At 45.6% G+C, this 21,533-nt stretch overlaps 1 protein-coding gene across 1 annotated transcript; it reads left to right on the top strand.

The window, feature by feature from the left end:
• Positions 1-19,429: 19,429 nt before the first annotated feature.
• Positions 19,430-21,313, top strand: LOC119332408 (xyloglucan galactosyltransferase KATAMARI1 homolog). Its single transcript, XM_037605590.1, has one exon. It carries the CDS (start codon positions 19,532-19,534, stop codon positions 21,167-21,169), a length of 1,638 nt encoding a protein of 545 aa, XP_037461487.1. The 5' UTR covers positions 19,430-19,531; the 3' UTR covers positions 21,170-21,313.
• Positions 21,314-21,533: the final 220 nt, after the last annotated feature.

Below are 21,533 nucleotides of genomic sequence, written 5' to 3'. Positions count from 1 at the left end.
TGCATCATTCCGTAACTAACTCATTAGCTACATTGCTTGCAAGGCTTATAGTGATGTGCATTACCGAGAGGGCCCAGAGATACCTCTCCGACAATCGGAGTGACAAAACCTAATCTCGAAATACGCCAACCCAACATGTACCTTTGGAGACACCTGTAGTACTCCTTTATAATCACTCAGTTACGTTGTGACGTTTGGTAGCACCCAAAGTGTTCCTCCGGTAAATGGGAGTTGCATAATCTCATAGTTACAGGAACATGTATATGTCATGAAGAAAGCAATAGCAACATACTAAACGATCAAGTGCTAGGCTAACGGAATGGGTCAAGTCAATCACATCATTCTCCTAATGATGTGACCCCGTTAATCAAATGACAACTCATGTCCATGGCTAGGAAACTTAACCATCTTTGATTCACGAGCTAGTCAAGTAGAGGCATACTAGTGACACTATGTTTGTCTATGTATTCACACATGTATCAAGTTTCTGGTTAATACAATTCTAGCATGAATAATAAACATTTATCATGAAATAAGGAAATAAATAATAACTTTATTATTGCCTCTAGGGCATATTTCCTTCAGTCTCCCACTTGCACTAGAGTCAATAATCTAGTTCACATCGCCATGTGATTTAACACCAATATTCATATCTGTATATGATTAACACCCATAGTTCACATCATCATGTGACCAACACCCAAAGGGTTTACTAGAGTCAATAATCTAGTTCACATCGCTATGTGATTAATACCCAAAGAGTACTAAGGTGTGATCATGTTTTGCTTGTGAGAGAAGCTTAGTCAATGGGTCTGTCACATTCAGTGCCATATGTATTTTGCAAAATATTCTATGTCTACAATGCTCTGTACGGAGCTACTCTAGCTAATTGCTCCCACTTTCAATATGTATCCAGATTGAGACTTAGAGTCATCTGGATCAGTGTAAAAGTTTGCACCGATGTAACTTTTACAACGAACTCTTTTATCACCTCCATAATCGAGAAACATCTCCTTAGTCCTCACTAAGGATATTCTTGACCAATGTCCAGTGATCTACTCCTAGATCACTATTGTACTCCCTTGCCAAACCACGGCACAGTATACAATAGGTCTGGTCTATAGCATGGCATACTTTTATAGAACCTATGACTGATGCATAGGGAATGACTTATCATTCTCTTTTTCTATTTTCTGCTATGGTCGGGTTTTGAGTCTTACTCAACTTCACACCTTGCAACATAGACAAGAACTCCTTCTTTGACTGTTCTATTTTGAACTACTTCAAAATTTTATCAAGGTATGTATTTATTGAAAAATCTTATCAAGCGTCTTGATCTATCTTATAGATCTTGATGCTCAATGTGTAAGCAGCTTAACTGGGGTCTTTCATTGAAAAACTTTTATTCAAGTATCCTTTTATGTTGTCCAGAAATTCTATATCATTTCCAATCAACAATATGTCTTGCACATATAATATCAGAAATGCTACAGAGCTCCCACTCACTTTCTTGTAAATACAGGTCTTTCCAAAAGTCTGTATAAAACCATATGCTTTGATCAACTCATCAAAGTGCATATTCCAACTCCGAGATGCTTGCACTAGTCCATTGATGGATCGCTGGAGCTTGCACATTTTGTTAGCACCTTTAGGATTGAAAAAACTTTCTGGTTGCATCATATACAACTCTTCTTTAAAGAATCCATTGAGGAATGCAGTTTTGACATCCATTTGCCAGATTTCATAAAATGTGGCAATTGCTAACATGATTCGGACAGACTTATGCATCGATACGAGTGAGAAAATCTCATCGTATTCAACATCTTGAACTTGTCGAAAACCTTTCGCAACAAGTCGAGCTTAGTAGATAGTAACACTACTATCAGTGTTCGTCTTCCTCTTGAAGATCCATTTATTTAACATGGCTTGCTGATCATCGGGCAAGTCAATCAAAGTCCATACTTTGTTCTCATACATGGATCATATCTCAGATTTTATGGCCTCAAGCCATTTCGCGGAATCTGGGCTCATCATCGCTTCCTCATAGTTCGTAGGTTTATCATGATCTAGTAACATGACTTTCAGAACAGGATTACCGTACCACTCTGGCGCGGACCGTACTCTGGAAGACCTACGAGGTTCTGTAGTAACTCGATCTGAAGTTTCATGATCATCATCATTAGCTTCCTCACTAATTGGTGTAGGAATCAGTGGAACTGATTTCAGTGATGAACTATTTTCCAATTAGGGAGAAGGTACAGTTACCTAATCAAGTTCTACTTTCCTCCCACTCACTTCTTTCGAGAGAAACTCCTTCTCTAGAAAGGATCCATTCTTAGCAACGAATGTTTTGCCTTCGAATCTATGATAGAAGGTGTAACCAAAAGTTTTCTTTGGGTATTCTATGAAGAAGCACTTCTCCGCTTTGGGTTCGAGCTTATCAAGTTGAAAACCTTTTTCATATAAGCATCGCAACTCCAAACTTTAAGAAATGACAGCTTAGGTTTACTGCTAAACCATAGTTCATACGGTGTCGTCTCAACGGATTTAGATGGTGCCCTATTAAACGTGAATGCAGGTGTCTCTAATGCATAACCCCAAAACAATAGTGGTAAACTGATAAGAGATATCATAGATCGCACCATATCTAGTAAAGTACGATTACGACGTTCGGACACATCATTACATTGTGGTGTTCCAGGTGGCGTGAGTTTGTGAAACTATTCCACATTGTTTTAATTGAAGACCAAACTCGTAACTCAAATATTCTCCTCCACGATCAGATCGTAGAAACTTTATTTTCTTGTTACGATGATTTTCAACTTCACTCTGAAATTCTTTGAACTTTTCAACTATTTCAGACTTTATGTTTCATTAAGTAGATATACGCATATCTGCTCAAATCATCTGTGAAGGTTAGAAAATAACGATACTTGCTACGAGCCTTCATACTCATTGGTCTGTATACATCAGTATGTATTCTTTCCAACAAGTCAGTAGCTCGTTCCATTGTTCCAAAGAATGGAGTTTTAGTCATCTTGCCCAAAAGGCACGGTTCGCAAGTATCAAATGATTCATAACCAAGTGATTCCGAAAATCCATCTTTATGGAGTTTCTTCATGCGCTTTACACCGATATGACCCAAACGGCAGTGCCACAAATAAGTTGCACTATCATTATTAACTTTGCATCTTTTGGCTTCAATATTATGAATATGTGTATCACACGATCGAGACCCAACAAACCATTTTCATTGGGTGTATGACCATAGAAGGTTTTATTCATGTAAACAGAACAACAATTATTCTCTAACTTACATGAATAACCGTACTGCAATAGACATGATCAAATCATATTCATGCTCAACGGAAACACCAAATAACACTTATTTAGGTTTAACACTAATCCCGAAAGTATGGGAGTGTGCGATGATGATCATATCAATCTTGGAACTATTTCCAACACACATCGTCACTTCATCCTTAACTAGTCTCTGTTTATTCTGCAACTCCCGTTTCGAGTTACTAATCTTAGCAACTGAACTAGTATCAAATACTGAGGGGTTGCTATAAACACTAGTAAAGTACACATCAATAACATGTATATCAAACATACTTATGTTCACTTTGCCATCCTTCTTATCCGTCAATCACTTGGGGTAGTACCTCTTCCGGTGACCAGTCTCTTTGCAGTAGAAGCACTTAGTCTCAGGCTTAGGACCAGACTTGGATTTCTTCACTTGAGCAGCAACTTGCTTGCCGTTCTTCTTGAAGTTCCCCTTCTTTTCCCTTTGCCTTTTTCTTGAAACTAGTGATCTTGTTAACCATCAACACTTGATACTCTTTTCTTGATTTCTACCTTCGCCGATCTCAACATCGCGAAGAGCTCAGGAATAACTTTCGTCATCCCTTGCATATTATAGTTCATCACGAAGTTCTAGTAACTTAGTGATGGTGACTAGAGAATTCTTTCAATCACTATCTTATCTGGAAGATTAACTCCCACTTGATTCAAGCGATTGAAGTACCCAGACAATCTGAGCACATGCTCACTAGTTGAGCGATTCTCCTCCATCTTTTAGCTATAGAACTTGTTGGAGACTTCATATCTCTCAATTCGGGTATTTGCTTGAAATATTAACTTCAACTCCTGGAACATCTTATATGGTCCATGACGTTCAAAAACGTCTTGGAAGTCCCGATTCTAAGCCGTTAAGCATGGTGCACTAAACTATCAAGTAGTCATCATATTGAGCTAGCTAAACGTTCATAACGCCTACATCTGCTCCTGCAATAGGTCTGTCACCTAGCGGTGCATCAGGGACATAATTCTTCTGTGCAGCAATGAGGATAAACCTCATGTCATGGATCTAATCCGCATCATTGCTACTAACATCTTTCAACACAGTTTTCTCTAGGAACATATCAAAATAAACATATGAAAGCAACAACGCGAGCTATTGATCTACAACATAATTTGCAAAATACTACTAGGACTAAGTTCATGATAAATTAAAGTTCAATTAATCATATTACTTAAGAACTCCCACTTAGATAGACATCCCTCTAATCCTCTAAGTGATCACGTGATCCAAATCAACTAAACCATGTCCGATCATCACGTGAGATGGAGTAGTTTCAATGGTGAACATCACTATGTTGATCATATCTACTATATGATTCACGCTCGACCTTTCGGTCTCCGTGTTCCGAGGCCATATATGTATATGCTAGGCTCGTCAAGTTTAACCTGAGTATTCCGCGTGTGCAATTGTTTTGCACCCATTGTATTTGAACGTAGAGCCTATCACACCCGATCATCACGTGGTGTCTCAGCAAGAAGAACTTTCGCAACGGTGCATACTCAGGGAGAACACTTCTTGATAATTAGTGAGATATCATCTTAAAATGCTACCGTCAAACAAAACAGAATAAGATGTATAACAGATAAACATCATATGCAATCAAAATATGTGACATGATATGGCCATGATCATCTTGCGCCTTTGATCTCCATCTCCAAAGTACTGTCATGATCTCTATCGTCACCGGCACGACACCATGATCTTCATCATCTTGATCTATATCAATGTGTCGTCACATGGTCGTCTCGCCAACTATTGCTCTTGCAACTATTGCTATCGCATATGATAAAGTAAAGCAATTATTTGGCACTTGCATCTTATGCAACAAAGAGACAACCATAGGGTTTCTGCCAGTTGCCGATAACTTCAACAAAACATGATCATCTCATACAACAACTTATATCTCATCACGTCTTGACCATATCACATCACAACATGCCCTGCAAAAACAAGTTAGACGTCCTCTACTTTGTTGTTGCAAATTTTACGTGGCTGCTACGGACTGAGCAAGAACCGTTCTTACCTACGCATCAAAACCACAACGATAGTTCGTCAAGTTAGTGCTGTTTTAACCTTCGCAAGGACCGGGCGTAGCCACACTCAGTTCAACTAAAGTTGGAGAAACTGACACCCGCCAGCCACCTGTGTGCAAAGCACGGCGGTAGAACCAGTCTCGCTAAGCGTACGCGTAATGTCGGTTCGGGCCGCTTCATCCAACAATACCGCCGAACCAAAGTATGACATGCTGGTAAGCAGTATGACTTATATTGCCCACAACTCACTTGTGTTCTACTCGTGCATATGACATCTGCACATAAAACCTAGGCTCTGATACCACTATTGGGGAACGTAGTAATTTCAAAATTTTCCTACGCACACGCAAGATCATGGTGATGGCATAGCAACGAGAGGGGAGAGTATTGTCCATGTACTATCGTAGACCGTAAGCGGAAGCGTTATGACAACGCGGTTGATGTAGTCGTACGTCTTCACGATCCGACCGATCCAAGTACCGAACATACGGCACTTCCGAGTTCAGCACACGTTCAGCTCGATGATGATCCCCAGGCTCCGACCCAGCAAAGCTTCAGGGATGAGTTCCGTCAGCACGACGACGTGGTGACGATGATGATGCTCTATCAGCGCAGGGCTTCGCCTAAACTCCGCGACGATATGACCGAGGTGGAATATGGTGGAGGGGGGCACCGCACACGGCTAAGGAACGATCCATAGATCAACTTGTGTGTACTGGGGTGCCCCCTGCCCCTGTATATAAAGGAGCAAGGGAGGGGGAGGCCGGCCCTAGGAGGAGGCGCGCCAAGGGGAGTCCTACTCCCACCGGGAGTAGGACTCCTTCTTTCCTAGTCCAACTAGGAGAAGGGGGGGAAAGGAGGGAAGTGGAGAAGGAAGGGAGAGAGGGACCGCGCCCCAAAACCCTTGTCCAATTAGGACTAGGCTTGGGAGGGGCGCGTGCCACCTCCTGGCTCCTTCCCACTAAAGCCCATTAAGGCCCAATACTCTTCCCCGTATTCCCGTAACTCCCAGTACTCCCGAAAATACCCGAATCACTCGGAACCTTTCCGAACTCCGAATATAGTCGTCCAATATATCGATCTTTACGTCTCGACCATTTTGAGACTCCTCGTCATGTCCTCGATCTCATCCGGGACTCCGAACTCCTTCGGTACATCAAAACTCATAATAAAACTGTCATCAAAACCTTAAGCGTGCGGACCCTACGGGTTCGAGAACTATGTAGACATGACCTAGAACTATTCTCGGTCAATAACCAATAGCGGAATCTGGATGCCCATATTGGCTCCTACATATTCTACGAAGATCTTTATCGGTCAAACCGCATAACAACATACGTTGTTCCCTTTGTCATCGGTATGTTACTTGCCCGAGATTCGATCGTCGGTATCCAATACCTAGTTCAATCTCGTTACCGGCAAGTCTCTTTACTCGTTACGTAATGCATCATTCCGTAACTAACTCATTAGCTACATTGCTTGCAAGGCTTATAGTGATGTGCATTACCGAGAGGGCCCAGAGATACCTCTCCGACAATCGGAGTGACAAAACCTAATCTCGAAATACGCCAACCCAACATGTACCTTTGGAGACACCTGTAGTACTACTTTATAATCACCCAGTTACGTTGTGACGTTTGGTAGCACCCAAAGTGTTCCTCCGGTAAACGGGAGTTGCATAATCTCATAGTTACAGGAACATGTATAAGTCATAAAGAAAGCAATAGCAACATACTAAACGATCAAGTGCTAGGCTAACGGAATGGGTCAAGTCAATCACATCATTCTCCTAATGATGTGACCCCGTTAATCAAATGACAACTCATGTCCATGGCTAGGAAACTTAACCATCTTTGATTCACGAGCTAGTCAAGTAGAGGCATACTAGTGACACTATATTTGTCTATGTATCACACATGTATCAAGTTTCCGGTTAATACAATTCTAGCATGAATAATAAACATTTATCATGAAATAAGGAAATAAATAATAACTTTATTATTGCCTCTAGGGCATATTTCCTTTAGATGCCCAGTCCCATGATCAAAAAGATCAAAGCAAAACAAAAAAATTAAAACAAAACTCCCCCAAGACTGTTGTTGGTATGGACGGTACCCCGTTGTTTCGGATGGCCGTGGAGTGTGCTTGTTGGTGGTGGGGGAGTATAAACTTTACCATTCTGTTTGGGAACCGCCTATAATGTATGTAGCATGGAAGATATCGAGATCTCATACTTGTTGCGTTGATAGTGAAAGTATACCGCTCAAAATGTTGTTCATCTCTATTTTAAAATTGAGCTCTGGCACCTCTACAATTCCCTGCTTCCCTCTGTGAAGGGCCAATCTATTTACTTCTATGTCGAGTCATCACCCTCTTATTAAAAAGCACCTGCTGGAGAGCACACTGTCATTTGCATGCATTACTATTAGTTTATATTGGGTATGACTTGACTGGATCTCTTTTACCATGAATTACGATGTTTAGTCAGTCCTTGATCTTTAAAGGTGATCTGCATTTATGTTTTGTGGTCTTAGAAAGGGCTAGCGAGATACCATCTTGTTATATCATATTATGATTGTTTTGATAAAGTGTTGTCATCCGAGTTTTATTATTATTGCTCGCTAGTTGATTATGCCATTGATATGAGTAAACATGAGACCTAAGTGTTATTGTGAATATGGTTAGTTCATAATCTTTGCTGAAAACTTGAATGTTGGCTTTACATATTTACAACAACTAGAGCAAACAGAGTTTGTAAAAGTTTTTCTTTATCACTTTCAGTTTATCAACTGAATTGCTTGAGGACAAGCAAAGGTTTAAGCTTGGGCGAGTTGATACGTCTCCAACGTATCTACTTTTCCAAACACTTTTGCCCTTGTTTTGGACTCTAACTTGCATGATTTGAATGAAACTAACCCGGACTGACGCTGTTTTCAGCAGAACTGCCACACTGTTGTTTATTGTGCAGAAAACAAAAGTTCTCGGCATGACCTAAAAATCCACGGAGATAACTTTTGGAAAATAAAAAAAATACTGGCGAAAGAATCAAGACCAGGGGGCCCACACCCTGTCCACGAGGGTGGGGGGCGCGCCCCCTCCCCCTAGGCGTGACCCCCTGTATCGTGGCCCCCCTGATGCTCCACCGACCTCAACTCCAACTCTATATATTCCTTTTCACGGATAAAAAAATCAGGGAGAAAGTTTCATCTCATTTTACTATACGGAGCTGCCGCCAAGCCCTAATCTCTCTTGGGAGGGCTGATCTGGAGTCCGTTCGGGGCTCCGGAGAGGGGGATTCGTCGTCGTCGTCATCATCAACCATCCTCCATCACCAATTTCATGATGCTCACCGCCGTGCATGAGTAATTCCATCGTAGGCTTGTTGGACGGTGATGGGTTGGATGAGATTTACCATGTAATCAAGTTTGTTTTGTTAGGGTTTGATCCCTAGTATCCACTATGTTCTGAGATTGATGTTGCTATGACTTTGCTATGCTTAATGCTTGTCACTAGGGCCCGAGTGCCATGATTTCAGATCTGAACCTATTATGTTTTCATGAATATATGTGAGTTCTTGATCCTATCTAGCAAGTCTATAGTCACCTATTATGTGTTACAATCTGACAACCCCGAAGTGACAATAATCGGATACTTCTCGGTGATGACCGTAGTTGGAGGAGTTCATGTATTCACTATGTGTTAATGCTATGGTCCGGTGCTCTATTAAAAGGAGGCCTTAATATCCCCTAGTTTCCACTAGGACCCCGCTGCCACGGGAGAGTAGGACAAAAGATGTCATGCAAGTTCTTTTCCATAAGCACGTATGACTATATTTGGAATACATGCCTACATTACATTGATGAATTGGAGCTAGTTCTGTGTCACCCTATGTTATAACTATTACATGAGGAATCGCATCCGACATAATTATCCATCACTGATCCAATGCCTACGAGCTTTTCACATATTGTGCTTTACTTATTTACTTTTCCGTTGCTACTGTTACAATCACTACAAAACTGTTATCTTTACTTTTGCCACTGCTACCATTACTATCATATTACTTTGCTACTAAATACTTTGCTGCAGATACTAAGTTATCCAGGTGTGGTTGAATTGACAACTCAACTGCTAATACTTGAGAATATTCTTTGGCTCCCCTTGTGTCGAAACAATAAATTTGGGTTGAATATTCTACCCCCGAAAACTGTTGCGATCCCCTATACTTGTGGGTTATCAAGCTTCGCTGGCTCGTCTGCTCCAGTGCCGGCAACCCCGAATCCACAAAACCCGATCCCCATTCCCGCGCCCCCTTCTTGCAAAGATGACGTCGTGGAAGCGCTTCGTGAAGGCACGTACAATGGGCGCGTCCCCCTCGAGCGCCGCCGCCTGCGCCGAGAGCGCAGCCGCCTATGCCGAGAGTGCCGCCGCATCCACATTGAGCACAGCTGCTTCCACCGAGAGGGCTTCTGCGGCAGCCGACAAGGCAGCTGCAGTAGCCGAGACTGCTGCAGCTGCTGTTGCGACGGCGACTGCAAACGCTGAGAGCGCTTGAGCTGCCGTCCGTGCCGCCGATGTCGCCCTGGCCCGGGTCGAGGCCATCCACACCAAGATATTCCAGGCCACCTCAGAATCTAGCATGCAACCCACGTCCGAAAAGGCGGCGGTGGCGATGGAGCACCTGCTTCCTCATGAGGTCGTCGAGCGGGAGCTGGAGATGCAGGGGCGGCGGAGATCGAGGAGCGCCGGGAGGAGGAGTTGCGCGTGGACCAGGTCATGGTAGAGAAGAGTCTGTCCGTTGAGAAATCGGCGGTGGAGTACCAATGCGAGCTCTGGCGCAACCACTACTACGAGTACTACAACCTTGAGGGCGGCGCCGAGGACGCGGTCGACTTCAGCAGTGGGGATGCGGAGTCCACCAATGGCGGCATGTCGCCAGGACAAGTCATCGACATCTCATCTCAACCGGCGACGCATAGGCCGGCGCGGCGGCGGATTTGTTAAAATTATTCGTACTTAGGCTTTGTTTTTTTAATGTTGGTCTTTTGTTGGAGCAATGTTTAGGTGAACTGTCTCTGTTTAATTACTAAAATTGCTTGATTCAGTAACTCTAGTCTGTGTGATGTACGCTCTTTTGTGTGCCCAAATTAGCAAGCGATGTTAAATTATGCAATGACGTACGCAGGAAAATTTCCACCAAAATTTCAATTTTCAAACTCATCCCATGCACGTTAAGCAGAAGAATCGTTTGCGATGCACACTATCGTTCAAAGTGAATGGTGTCCGGCGGCACTGGGCGCAAAGTTTCCCTCCACATTTCGAAATTTTTGGCCTACCGCCGAAATATCTACCCTCCCCCCTCCCCATCCCCTTTTCTCCCCGACCACAAGTCACATTTCCCAGGTTTCCCCCTTCCTTCCTTCCTTCCTAAGATATAGCCGCTTCCTCGCTTGCTTCCACGCTCTCGCCGTCTCGCATCCTACCGTCGGGGTCGCCATGGTCATCTTCAAAGATCTCTCCAGCGGTTCCTCCTCCGACGACGACTCCACCACCCGGGTATGCCTTCTTCTCTCTCTCTCTCTCGGGCTATGACTTTGAATGAAGGATTTTTACCCGACGATCGATTTGAGTCATTTCTTCCTCTTGTAGTTCCCTAGGATCTTCAGTTGCAACGAATGGAGCAGGGTGGCTGAAGATTTGTCTGCTCGTTGTCACCATCAATCTCCATGTATGAAGCTAGTTGCGTTTGAATCTGTGGACAGTGGGAGGAAGTTTCTGGCATGTGCAGAGAAGGTTAGATCCTCTTTTGTTGTTACAAATCATTTGTTAGATGTGATTCAGACACTGTCACGGTCCCGACCCATTCATACCACACCTTCAACCAAACGCATCCTAAGATAGTGTCACAGTTTGTACCTAGTATCTAAAAATGTTGCCATCTCATCAGCTGTGCATTAGAAAATTATTTGGCACCGCTTCAGCAGTTTGTGGAGCCCACTTGTCCACACATCCGAGCAGCCAAGCAGTAAAATACTAAATCTTTATGCCACGAAGGAACTGGGCATCGGAGCAACTAGGTGCTCTGGAGTTCGGGTCCCTGATTTTTTTCCACTGCATCGGCTCGCCAGTGCAGGGCACCGGTGCGAGATGTAGCAACAGTTGTCTTTACACCGGTTTTGGCATACATAGTGGACATCTTAGTGCTATTAGTTCTATGTTACTAAATTTGTGCATGTACACACCTGTTAGTATCAATTTGATGTCATCCAAACACTATCACTATGTTGTTGCACTTATATTTACCTTCCTCATAAAATGTTCAATTTGTTATTTATAGTACATGAGTAAGAACTTATAGCGTTGTTGTAGTTAATTATGGCTTCTGATGTTTCTAAATTTGGTTGTTGTCTCAGTAGCAATTAATTCATTTGCACATTGATCTTTTTGAGAAGATATGTCATAATTAACCTGTTTCTTCAGTTTTTCAAAATAAGTATTTGGTGATTTTCTATGTTGCTATAAACCCATTTCCCCTACAATTGTTACTGATCTAGTTTTAAATATTATAGGATGAACGAAAGTGTTCTTACTTGGAGTGGGTTGATCAAGAGTGGCCACAGTTTTATAAGATGTGCCTTGCAAAGCTCTGGAGCATGTATGAGGAATAGAACAGAGGTAGGCTTAGAGAAAGTGTTGTCAACACTGAAGAATATTTGAAGATGCGGAATAAAAAGAGGAAGGTGGAGAATGAGCTCAGATTTTTTAAACCAGACTTTGCTAAGATGGTGTTGGCGAAGGAGGAGGAACTTTCCCAGTTGGCCAGTGCAAAACAGGTTCTTACTGAACTCAAGCAGAGGTGGATAAGATGAGCCTAGATGATCTCGATTAGGGAAATGAATATATTTTTCTAATATTGTTCTTATGAAACTGAACTAGCTATATGTTGTATTGTGATGTTTCCAGGTAGCTATTGTACTGTGATGTTAAAATATATTTATGTGCCTGATATGAAAGTGGCAAACAGCTGTTCGATATGAAATGTGAATTTGCGTAATATTGGAATTATTAATTGTAAACTAATAAATCTGCTAAATGGGTCATGGAACTTTGCAAACAGTTCTAGCAGTAAAAACGCTTGAGATGGATAGCTCAATGCCACACAGTTTTCTTCATCAAATCGTGTGTGATGTAGTTGATAAAAGCAAACAGTTAACCAAGGCAGAGCGTGTGTGATAGATACACATATCACACATGAGCCTATACATAAATCTGTGTGGGATGTACATACGAACGGAAACATTTTTCCTGGATTGACTGTGTGGGATGTACATAAGAACGAAAACGTATTCCTTGGATTGACTGTGTGTGATATACATACCTACTAAAATATTTTTCTGGGATTCACCGTGTGGGATGTACATACCTACGAAAATGTTTTCTGGGATTCACCATGTGGGATGTACATACCTACGGAAATGATTGGGTTCCAATGGGTCACCCGATCGCACATGAACTCATTTGGTGTCCCAGGAGGGCCTATCCCCGACGGCTTCTGGGTCGTGTGGGAAGGACCCCCTAATCGCCCACACTCACTAGGTGACGGTTCCAAATGTCGTCGCGGAAAGGGATTTAAACCCGTTTGTATAGCACCGACGCGTACCAGTGTTTGGACCCTTCCTGCATGGCTGGCTCCATCATTTTCTTTCCCGCATCCTCTGCTTTCAGCATTCGAGTCCGTGTGGAAGGGGTTGAGGCCCAACAACAACCTCCTCCTCTGTCCCCTCCCAAATCCCCATCGGTGCATGGGGACGGTGGAAAAGATGATAGTACCTTTGAGGATTTGAGGATCCTTTCTCCAAGTATGAATGGGAGAAGATGGGTGATAACATGCGGGAGCTGCTCAAATCCCTATGGAACGGACCAGTGGACAAGACGACTCCTACAGAGGGGTTGGCGCCAGCTCGCAAAGGTACTGTGGAAAATGGGGCGACCATGAAGCTGTAGGGGCTGAGAATGCCTATCTCGGTGGTCTGCTCCAATGTTCCCCATCGCCTGGCCTCTCCCACCCTCTCTGGCATCGATGATGAGTAGCTCCCGACGGCCAATGTTTCTTCACGTGGGATGCTGAAAAAAAGACCTCCGTTAGGAAGTTCTTGGCCAAGAGTCATGCTTCCTCGGGCTCCAAGCAGTCTGTCATGGACATGTGCAAGAAGCTTGACACGGAGCCGGGTGCTGCGGTGGCTGAGCTGGCTCAGGAGGCAGTGGCTCCTCCCTTCAACTCGCTCTGTCCCGGTTCGCTCCCCTACTTCAACAGCGCGCAAGAGGAGGCGTCCATGGGATAATGGTCTTTCTATGACTAAGCGGGTGGCACGGAGAGCCGAGGTGCGTGATGCGATTCCTACAGGCAAGGATGGAAATTTTACCCATGGGTATGGGTACCCGTGGATACCGTACCCACATGGGCAAGGTATGTGTACAATTTTATACCCCCAGATAGTACTCGTACCCTACCCGTTAAGTCATGGGTAGGACATGGGTATAGCCTTGTACCCATGGATATACCCATACCCTATCCGTCGGGTGTTATTTGGTGAGTTTGTGAACCTATGTTAAAGTTGTCACCAATTGTCAATCTGAATTTAGATAGTCTTGTACTCATCTATTTCTTATTGAGTTGAGATAAATGTGTTTTTTGTCAAATGTGATATGGATTAATGTAAAATTGTGAATAATTGTGTACTGTTTTTTCTACCCGTCGGGTATGGGTACGGGTAAAGGATCATAGCCACGGGTATGGGTATGGATAGAATTTTGTACCCATTTACTACACGGGTGTGGGTATGGTATTGCTCTACCCATCCCATACTCTACCCATTGCCATCCTTACCTACAGGTACCTTTCCTCCACCTCTCACCTCTCTTGTCAGATTGGTTTTGCCATCTTTACCTGATCGCCACTGCCTTCAAATTATTTCCTATTCGTCTTTTACTTTTGATGGTTCTCTTTCTTCCCCGTCTGTGTTGTTTTCTACTTTGCGTGCTAATGAGGTGGCCCATGTGGCCATTGCCAAGGCCAAGGAGGCCCTGGCGGTAGCAGCTGCGACCATGGTCAGGTCTATCCCTTCCTTACTTGCACACAAGATTGGTGAGGGCCAATCCTCGGCGCCTATGGCGAACAATAAACTGTGGTAAGAAACCCAAACCCGTGTGTGGTGCAATGCAGGTCGAGTCTTCGCATCAAAAATCTTTCATGTCGATGAAAGCTCTTTTTCTAGAATATCCGGGGTTTTGGTGCTAAGGGGCACATAGACCAAATCCGGTGTGGCTCCAATGTTAACTTTGTGGGCCTCCTGGAAATCCTCAAGCTTTATTTCTCTTTGAATGAGATCTCTGTTGTGGCTGGCGTAGATTGCTTTTGTTGGAAGTGATTGCATGTGTATGGTCACTCTAGGGGTATTTTGCTTGGGGCTAAGATTGATACGTTTGACTTCATGGCTTTTGATCATGGCATATTTTGGGCTAGTATGGTCGTTCTACACAAACATCTTAATACTCTTTGGGAGGTCTTGGTTGTGTACAGCCCTGCAGACCATTCTCTCTCGCACTTGTTCCTTGATGAATTATTAATCAAAGTTGAATCCTGTGTGCTTCATCTGATTGTTGGTGGGGACTTTAATCTGTTGCGAACCCCCTCGAATAAAAATAATTATATATTTTCGTGGCCTTTGGCGGAGACCTTTAATGAATTCATTGCTGATTCCGCTCTCTGTAAAATTCCTAGGGTTGGTCGGCGCTTCACGTGGTCTAATCACCAAGTTAACCTTGTTCGCTTATTCTTGACCGTGTGTTTGTCAATCATGCTTAGGACATCTCTTGCCCACGGTTGTCCCTCTCCTCTCAACCTCATGTGGCTTCGAACAACTGCCCTTTGTTGCTTAACTCTGGGCTTCGCTCTACTTCTATTTCCTACAAGTTTCATTTTGATTCTTCCTGGTTGTTGGTTGATGGCTTTGTGCCCCTTGTTACCTTCAAAATTGCGCATTGGCTATCTGACATTCCTCATTCTTTTGGACCCCTGGATGACTGGCATTTTTGCTCTTATCACCTGAGAAAATTTCTCCGCGGTTGGGGCCGTAACCAACATGATGCAGTGATTAAGACTAAGGCTGATCTCCTTCATCAAATCAAAGAGCTTGACACCCAGGCTGATGCGGCTGGTCTCTCTCAGTCTAGATGGGAGCGGAGATATGATCTTGAAGGTGATTTGTTGCAGGTTTTTAGACAGGAGGAGATATATTGGAAGCAAAGGGGTACTATCAACTAGATGCTTAAGGGTGACTCGCTTTCCGCTTACTTCTTTGCTATTGCTAAAGGGAGGAGATGTCGTTGCTTAATAGATATTCTGGTGATTAATGGAGTCCGGACTTCTTACCACGATTTGATTCTCTCCCATGTGCGAGACTTCTCCTCTTCTCTCTTGGCTGAAAAGCCATCATCAGGTCACCACATCTCTGCGTCCATCTGTCCTATTAGGGGTTGTATCTCCAGGGAGGAGAATGAGGCCCTGGTGCTCCCACTGTCTGATGAGAAGGTTGAGGCCTCAGTCATGACATCCAAATCTAACTGCGCTCCTGGGCCTGATGGTTTTTCTATCTCCTTCAAAAAGTTTTGGCCTGTCTTGAGAGGTCTTGTTTGTGCTCTGGTTTAGGGTTTTTGCTTGGGTACAATAGATATTTCTAGTCTTAATTATGTTGTCCTGACTCTCATTCCAAAGGTCAAGGGGGCCGACACTGTGTCCGAGTGTCCCAGTTTTGCCCCATCGCGCCCATAAATAACTTTGCCAAGTTTCCAGGAAAGGGATTTGCCACTCGCCTTTCCCACCTTGCTAACAGAGTGATCAGTCAGACTCAGTCCACTTACATTAAAGGGCGCTTTATTTTGGATGGTGTCCTCAGCCTCCATGAGATTATTCATGACCTTCATAGGAATAACACAAAGGCTATCATTCTTAAGCTTGATTTTGAGAAGGCTTACGACTCGGTCAGCTGGGAATTCCTTCGTGATGTGCTATTCGCTAAAGGCTTTGATGGAGCTTATGTTCATCATATCATGCAGACGGTCTTGGGTGGCCACACTATGGTGGCTGTTAATGGGAAGATGAGGAGTTTTTTTGCCAACTGTAGGGGCCTTGGGCAAGGAGACACGATCTCCCCTCTCCTGTTCAATTTTGTTGCGGATGCCCTGTCTTGCATTTTCTCCCGTGCGGCTTCCGCGGGCCATATAACCCCAGTGGCTTTACATCTTATCCCCTAGGGTATTTCTCACTTGCAGAACGTGGATAACACCATTATTTTGGTGGAACTAAATGAGTACTGCACTACGAACCTGAAAATTGTCCTCCTCTGCTTCGAGGCTACTGCTGGGCTTAAAATTAACTTTAGTAAAAGTAAGGTCATTACCACTAGCGTTTCTGCTGCTAAAGCGTGTGGGGTGGCTCATCTTTTGAATAGTAAGCAAGGATCTTTCCCCTTTAAGTACCTGGGCCTCCCCATTACCCTCTTCAAGCTATGTACCAAGGAGTTTGCTCCCACAGTTTCCAAAGTGGGAAATCTTGTCATGCCGTGGCGAGGACGCTATAACACTACGGCGGGCAAAGCTTGTCTCATTAATGCATGTTTATCTTCTCTCCCCATGTTTATTATGGGCTTCCATAGACTGTCTGGAGGGACACATGCGGGTTTTGACAAGCACCGTGGAGCCTTCTACCGGAAAGGTCAAGATAAACATCATAAGTATAGGCTAGTTAAGTGGGCGAACATGTGCAAGCCCAAGCGCTTGGGTGGGCTAGGTATTCTTAATACCTCCATTATGAACAAATGCTTGATTATCAAATGGTGGTGGAAAATTATAACAGTGGATCCTGATTCTCTGTGGCTCAAGATCCTTAAAGCTAAATACTTCCCTAGTTGCAGCCCCTTGTTTGCGAGTGCCGCGGGTGGTTGGCAATTCTGGCACCAACTTGTTCTGGTGCAAAATGATTTTAGAGCTCATGTCAAGTTTATGGTCAGGTCTGGGACTTCTATATACTTTGGTTGGAGTGGTGGTGTGGGATGCACCCCTTGCTTCTGAGTTCCCTGTTCTTTTTTCATACGGCCCTAACGCTGAGATTTCTATCTCAGACCTCTCTAGGAATAATTGAGACCTCCATTTCCGGCGCTCTCTTTCTTCTGAAGAGTTGGATGACTGGCATTGTCTCAGTGCCATGTTCCCAGTGCTCTCGGAGGAACTGGACTCGGTTACTTGGCCCCACTCGCACTCGAGTCGCTTTTCGGTTAAATCCTTACATGCTACGCTTATTTCGGGTGCTCCTACTTCCAAATTTAAGCCTAAGCCTATTTGGCAGGCGAAAATTCCCCCTAAGATCAAAATCTTCATGTGGTAGGCGATTAGGGGCCGTCTGCCCGTGGTTGATCAGATTCATAAGACGAATGGGCCGATCTTAGACACATGTTCCATGTGCCTGGAATTGGAGAACTCAGAGCACATTTTCTTTAAGTGCGTCCTCGCTAGGTTGGCATGGAGTTGCATTCGCTCTTTGTTGAGGGTCCCTTGGGATCCTATTTCATCTAATGAGCTTCGGGCCCTGTCTGCAAACCTCCAGGGACAGACGAAGAGGGTTTTCTGGATTGGTTTTGCTGCCTTATGCTCGTCCCTTTGGACCATTAGAAACAAGTTTATTGTTGAGCATGTTTTCCCTAACAAGCCGGCTGATTGGTTGTTTAAAATGTCCATCTTTTTGCAGCAGTGGAGATTATTGATTAGGGCTGATGATAGAGACGTGGTGGATGTCCTCATTTTCAAGGTCCGAGCATCGGCTTCCTCCCTACAGCAGAACTCTGTTGGCCCGACATAACTTCGCCGTTGCGTCTTCTTCTTACTTTGCAGTAGGTTGTGGCATGTGTGACGCTAGTCTCTGAATTATTTGATGGCCTGCGTGCCCTTTATCATGCCTTGTACTGTCGTTTGGTCGTGGGTCTGTTGGTACTGTTTGTGGTTTGGGACAGATGACTATGTTTGACTCTGTCTGATGGCTTTATCTATAAAGTCCGGTTTATGTCTTTTCTCTAAAAAAACAGCCCCCCTAATTTTGGTTTCATTGGCACAAGAGGAATCTTGATCTTGGTTTCATTGGCCAAGTGATGTCTGGCAGTTTACTCGCAAGAAGCCTGCATCTGACTGACTTGTTCTAGTACAGTATTTCTCAAAGATGGCTGACTTGAGTTATTTTATTATCAAGGAACTCCCATGCCAGTTTGGCTAGATCCAGTAGTTCTAAACATACAAGCAAATCACGCGCATGACCAGCCTGTCCGGAGTATTATAGGGATTATCAGTCTGCGATGAGGCTGACAAGAAGCTTCAGAGAAAGAATCTCACCCCTCACGTCCCCGTTCTCTTTGTCCTGGATAAATGGACGATCAACTGATCTTTGTCCTGGATATACGGGCCACTCAACCCAGGTCAGTTGATTCGAATCGCGCGATCAACTGATCTGGTCAGAGATTGATCTCTGGGCATCTCAAAGACGTGGATGGTTGACGTAGATGTCGTTTCTCTGAAACTGAGACGGGGAACGAGGACTGAAGAGAGCCTCGCCATTCAAATCCAAAGATAATTCCACGAATGACTATGCCATATTCAAGCCAGTTTGCAAATCTCTGTGAACAGTTTGTTGACACGCACAGTTTCTGATGTGCCACTTGGACTTGTAATATCTGTCATAATTAGAAGTACAGTAAGAAGCATTCTGCCATCCTATCAACTGGGTCTGGGTGGATGCATCTTTTCTGACATGGCCACAAGCTGACTTCTGAATCCTTGAGATTACTCATCTCATGTGCACGTTCCTTGCTTCTTGGCTTAAATTACTAGTAGTAATTTACACTTGCTTTGCTTGATCCCATCGCAGACCGTAGAGTGCACAAAAATTGACTTAAGATCCCCACTATGTTTGTCGTCACTGAGACACTGATCACCGAGGAGTGAACACCAAGACTGCTGCTAGAACTAGCTGCCCGCTCGCTTCTTTGTCGAGCCAAGGCTCTTCTTTTCATGCTCTCGCGCCTCCCCGGGTATGATGAAGCGACACAGCTCTGCTGCCCTCCCGCCGTCGACGGGCGGCGAGATGCATGAGGAGACGATGGGCAAGGCGGACAAGTCATACAAGCGGCCTAGCCGCTGCTCCCGCCTCTGCTCCTTCCTCATCATCGCCGCCGCCTTCTCGATGCTGACATGCCACTGTTACGACTACGTCCACGGCGGCGTCGCGCGCGTCGAGCACGCCCGTGCGTCCTCGCGACGCCTCGGCGGGTCGCCCTTCTCCGACCCTGCCGTCCCGCCTCGGCGTGACACCGCCGACCGGAAGGTTTCGGCCGACAACGAAGCGCGCGAGCTCGCTGCTGCGGATGCGAGGCGGAGGCGAGAGCTGTGTAGCGGCCAGTACATCTACGTCCAGGAACTGCCTTCCCGCTTCAACACGGACATGGTCTGGGACTGCGAGGACATCTCCCCGTCCAAGGACAAGTGCAAGTACACGGCCAACGGCGGCTTCGGCCCGCGGCTCCAGGAGAGCGGGTGGTACGACTCCGACGAGCTCGCCCTGGACGTCATCTTCCACGACCGGATCAAGCGGTACGAGTGCCTCACCAACGACTCCTCCCTCGCGTCCGCCGTCTTCGTCCCGTTCTACGCCGGCCTCGACGTGGCGCGGCACCTCTGGGGGTATAACGTCTCCACGCGGGACGCGATGGCGCTGGAGATGGTGGATCTGGTCACGGCGCGCCCCGAGTGGCGCGCCATGGGCGGTCGAGACCATTTCTTCGTCGCCGGCCGCACCACGTGGGACTTCCGGCGGCAGGGCGACGTGGACGCTGAGTGGGGAAACAAGCTTTTCCGCCTGCCAGCCGTCCGGAACATGACCGCGATCGTCGTGGAGGCGAGCCCGTGGGACCGGAACGACGCCGCCATCCCGTACCCCACCGCCTTCCACCCGGCGACCGACGAGGCCATCTTCTTCTGGCAGGACCGGGTGCGCGGGCTGGAGCGCCAGTGGCTCTTCTCCTTCGCCGGCGCCCACGCCGAGGACAGCAAGTCCATCGCAAGCAACCTCGTCGAGCAGTGCAGGGCGTCCGCCGCCTGCTCGATGATGGAGTGCACGAAGGGGCCGGGCAACCAGTGCGATTCCCCGGCCAGCATCATGAAACTCTTCCAGAGCTCGACGTTCTGCCTCCAGCCGCGGGGCGACAGGTACACGCGCAGGCTGGCCTTCGACGCCGTGCTCGCCGGTTGCATCCCGGTCTTCTTCCACCCCGGCACGGCGTACGTGCAGTACACCTGGCACCTGCCCAAGAACCACACCGATTACTCGGTGTACATCTCGGAGGAGGACGTGCGCGGGAACGTGAGCGTGGAGGAGAGGCTGCGGCGGATACCGACGGACGCCGTCGAGAGGATGAGGGGCGCGGTCGTGGGCCTCATCCCGGCGGTGACCTATAGTGACACGTCAACGAAGCTTGAGTCGACGGTGAATGACGCATTCGACATGGCGGTGTGGGGCGTCATTCGGAAGGTGGCGAAGACGAGGAAACGCATCCTGGAGGGCCGTGCGGAGGATGAGAAGCCAGAGATGTATAGTTGGAAGTACCCATTGTTGGGAGAAGGGCAGAAGGCTGAGGATCCCCATGAATGGGATCCCTTGTTTGCCTTCAATTAGCTTAGCTCCTCGTTGTTGGATTATGTGGTTTTGATGTACTCCCTCCGTTCCATAATATTTCTCATGGTTTTAGTTCAAATTCAAAAAAAAATCACGAAAAAAAAATATGGAATGAAGAGAGTACTTTTTAGAACATAGATCAGGGGGTAATCATTTATTTTCATTTAAACTATATGTAGCACATGTACCATTTCGTTTTCAGACAGTGCAAGTTTCAAGTTTGATTCAGCGCCAGGCTATGCATGCATCATTTTTTCTGTTGAGGCGGGGATCAAGGTCTCCCCGCGGCGGTCCATTTGGCCATCGGTAGGGTTCCCTCGCCCTTCACTCCTCCCCACCCCCGCGCCGCCTGCTCCCTGCCTCG

This window comes from Triticum dicoccoides, chromosome 1B (assembly GCF_002162155.2).
Source record: "Triticum dicoccoides isolate Atlit2015 ecotype Zavitan chromosome 1B, WEW_v2.0, whole genome shotgun sequence".
Classification (NCBI taxonomy): Eukaryota; Viridiplantae; Streptophyta; class Magnoliopsida; order Poales; family Poaceae; genus Triticum; species Triticum dicoccoides.
Note: the sequence above shows the minus strand (reverse complement) of the source record. Positions and strands in the feature narration are given on the sequence as shown.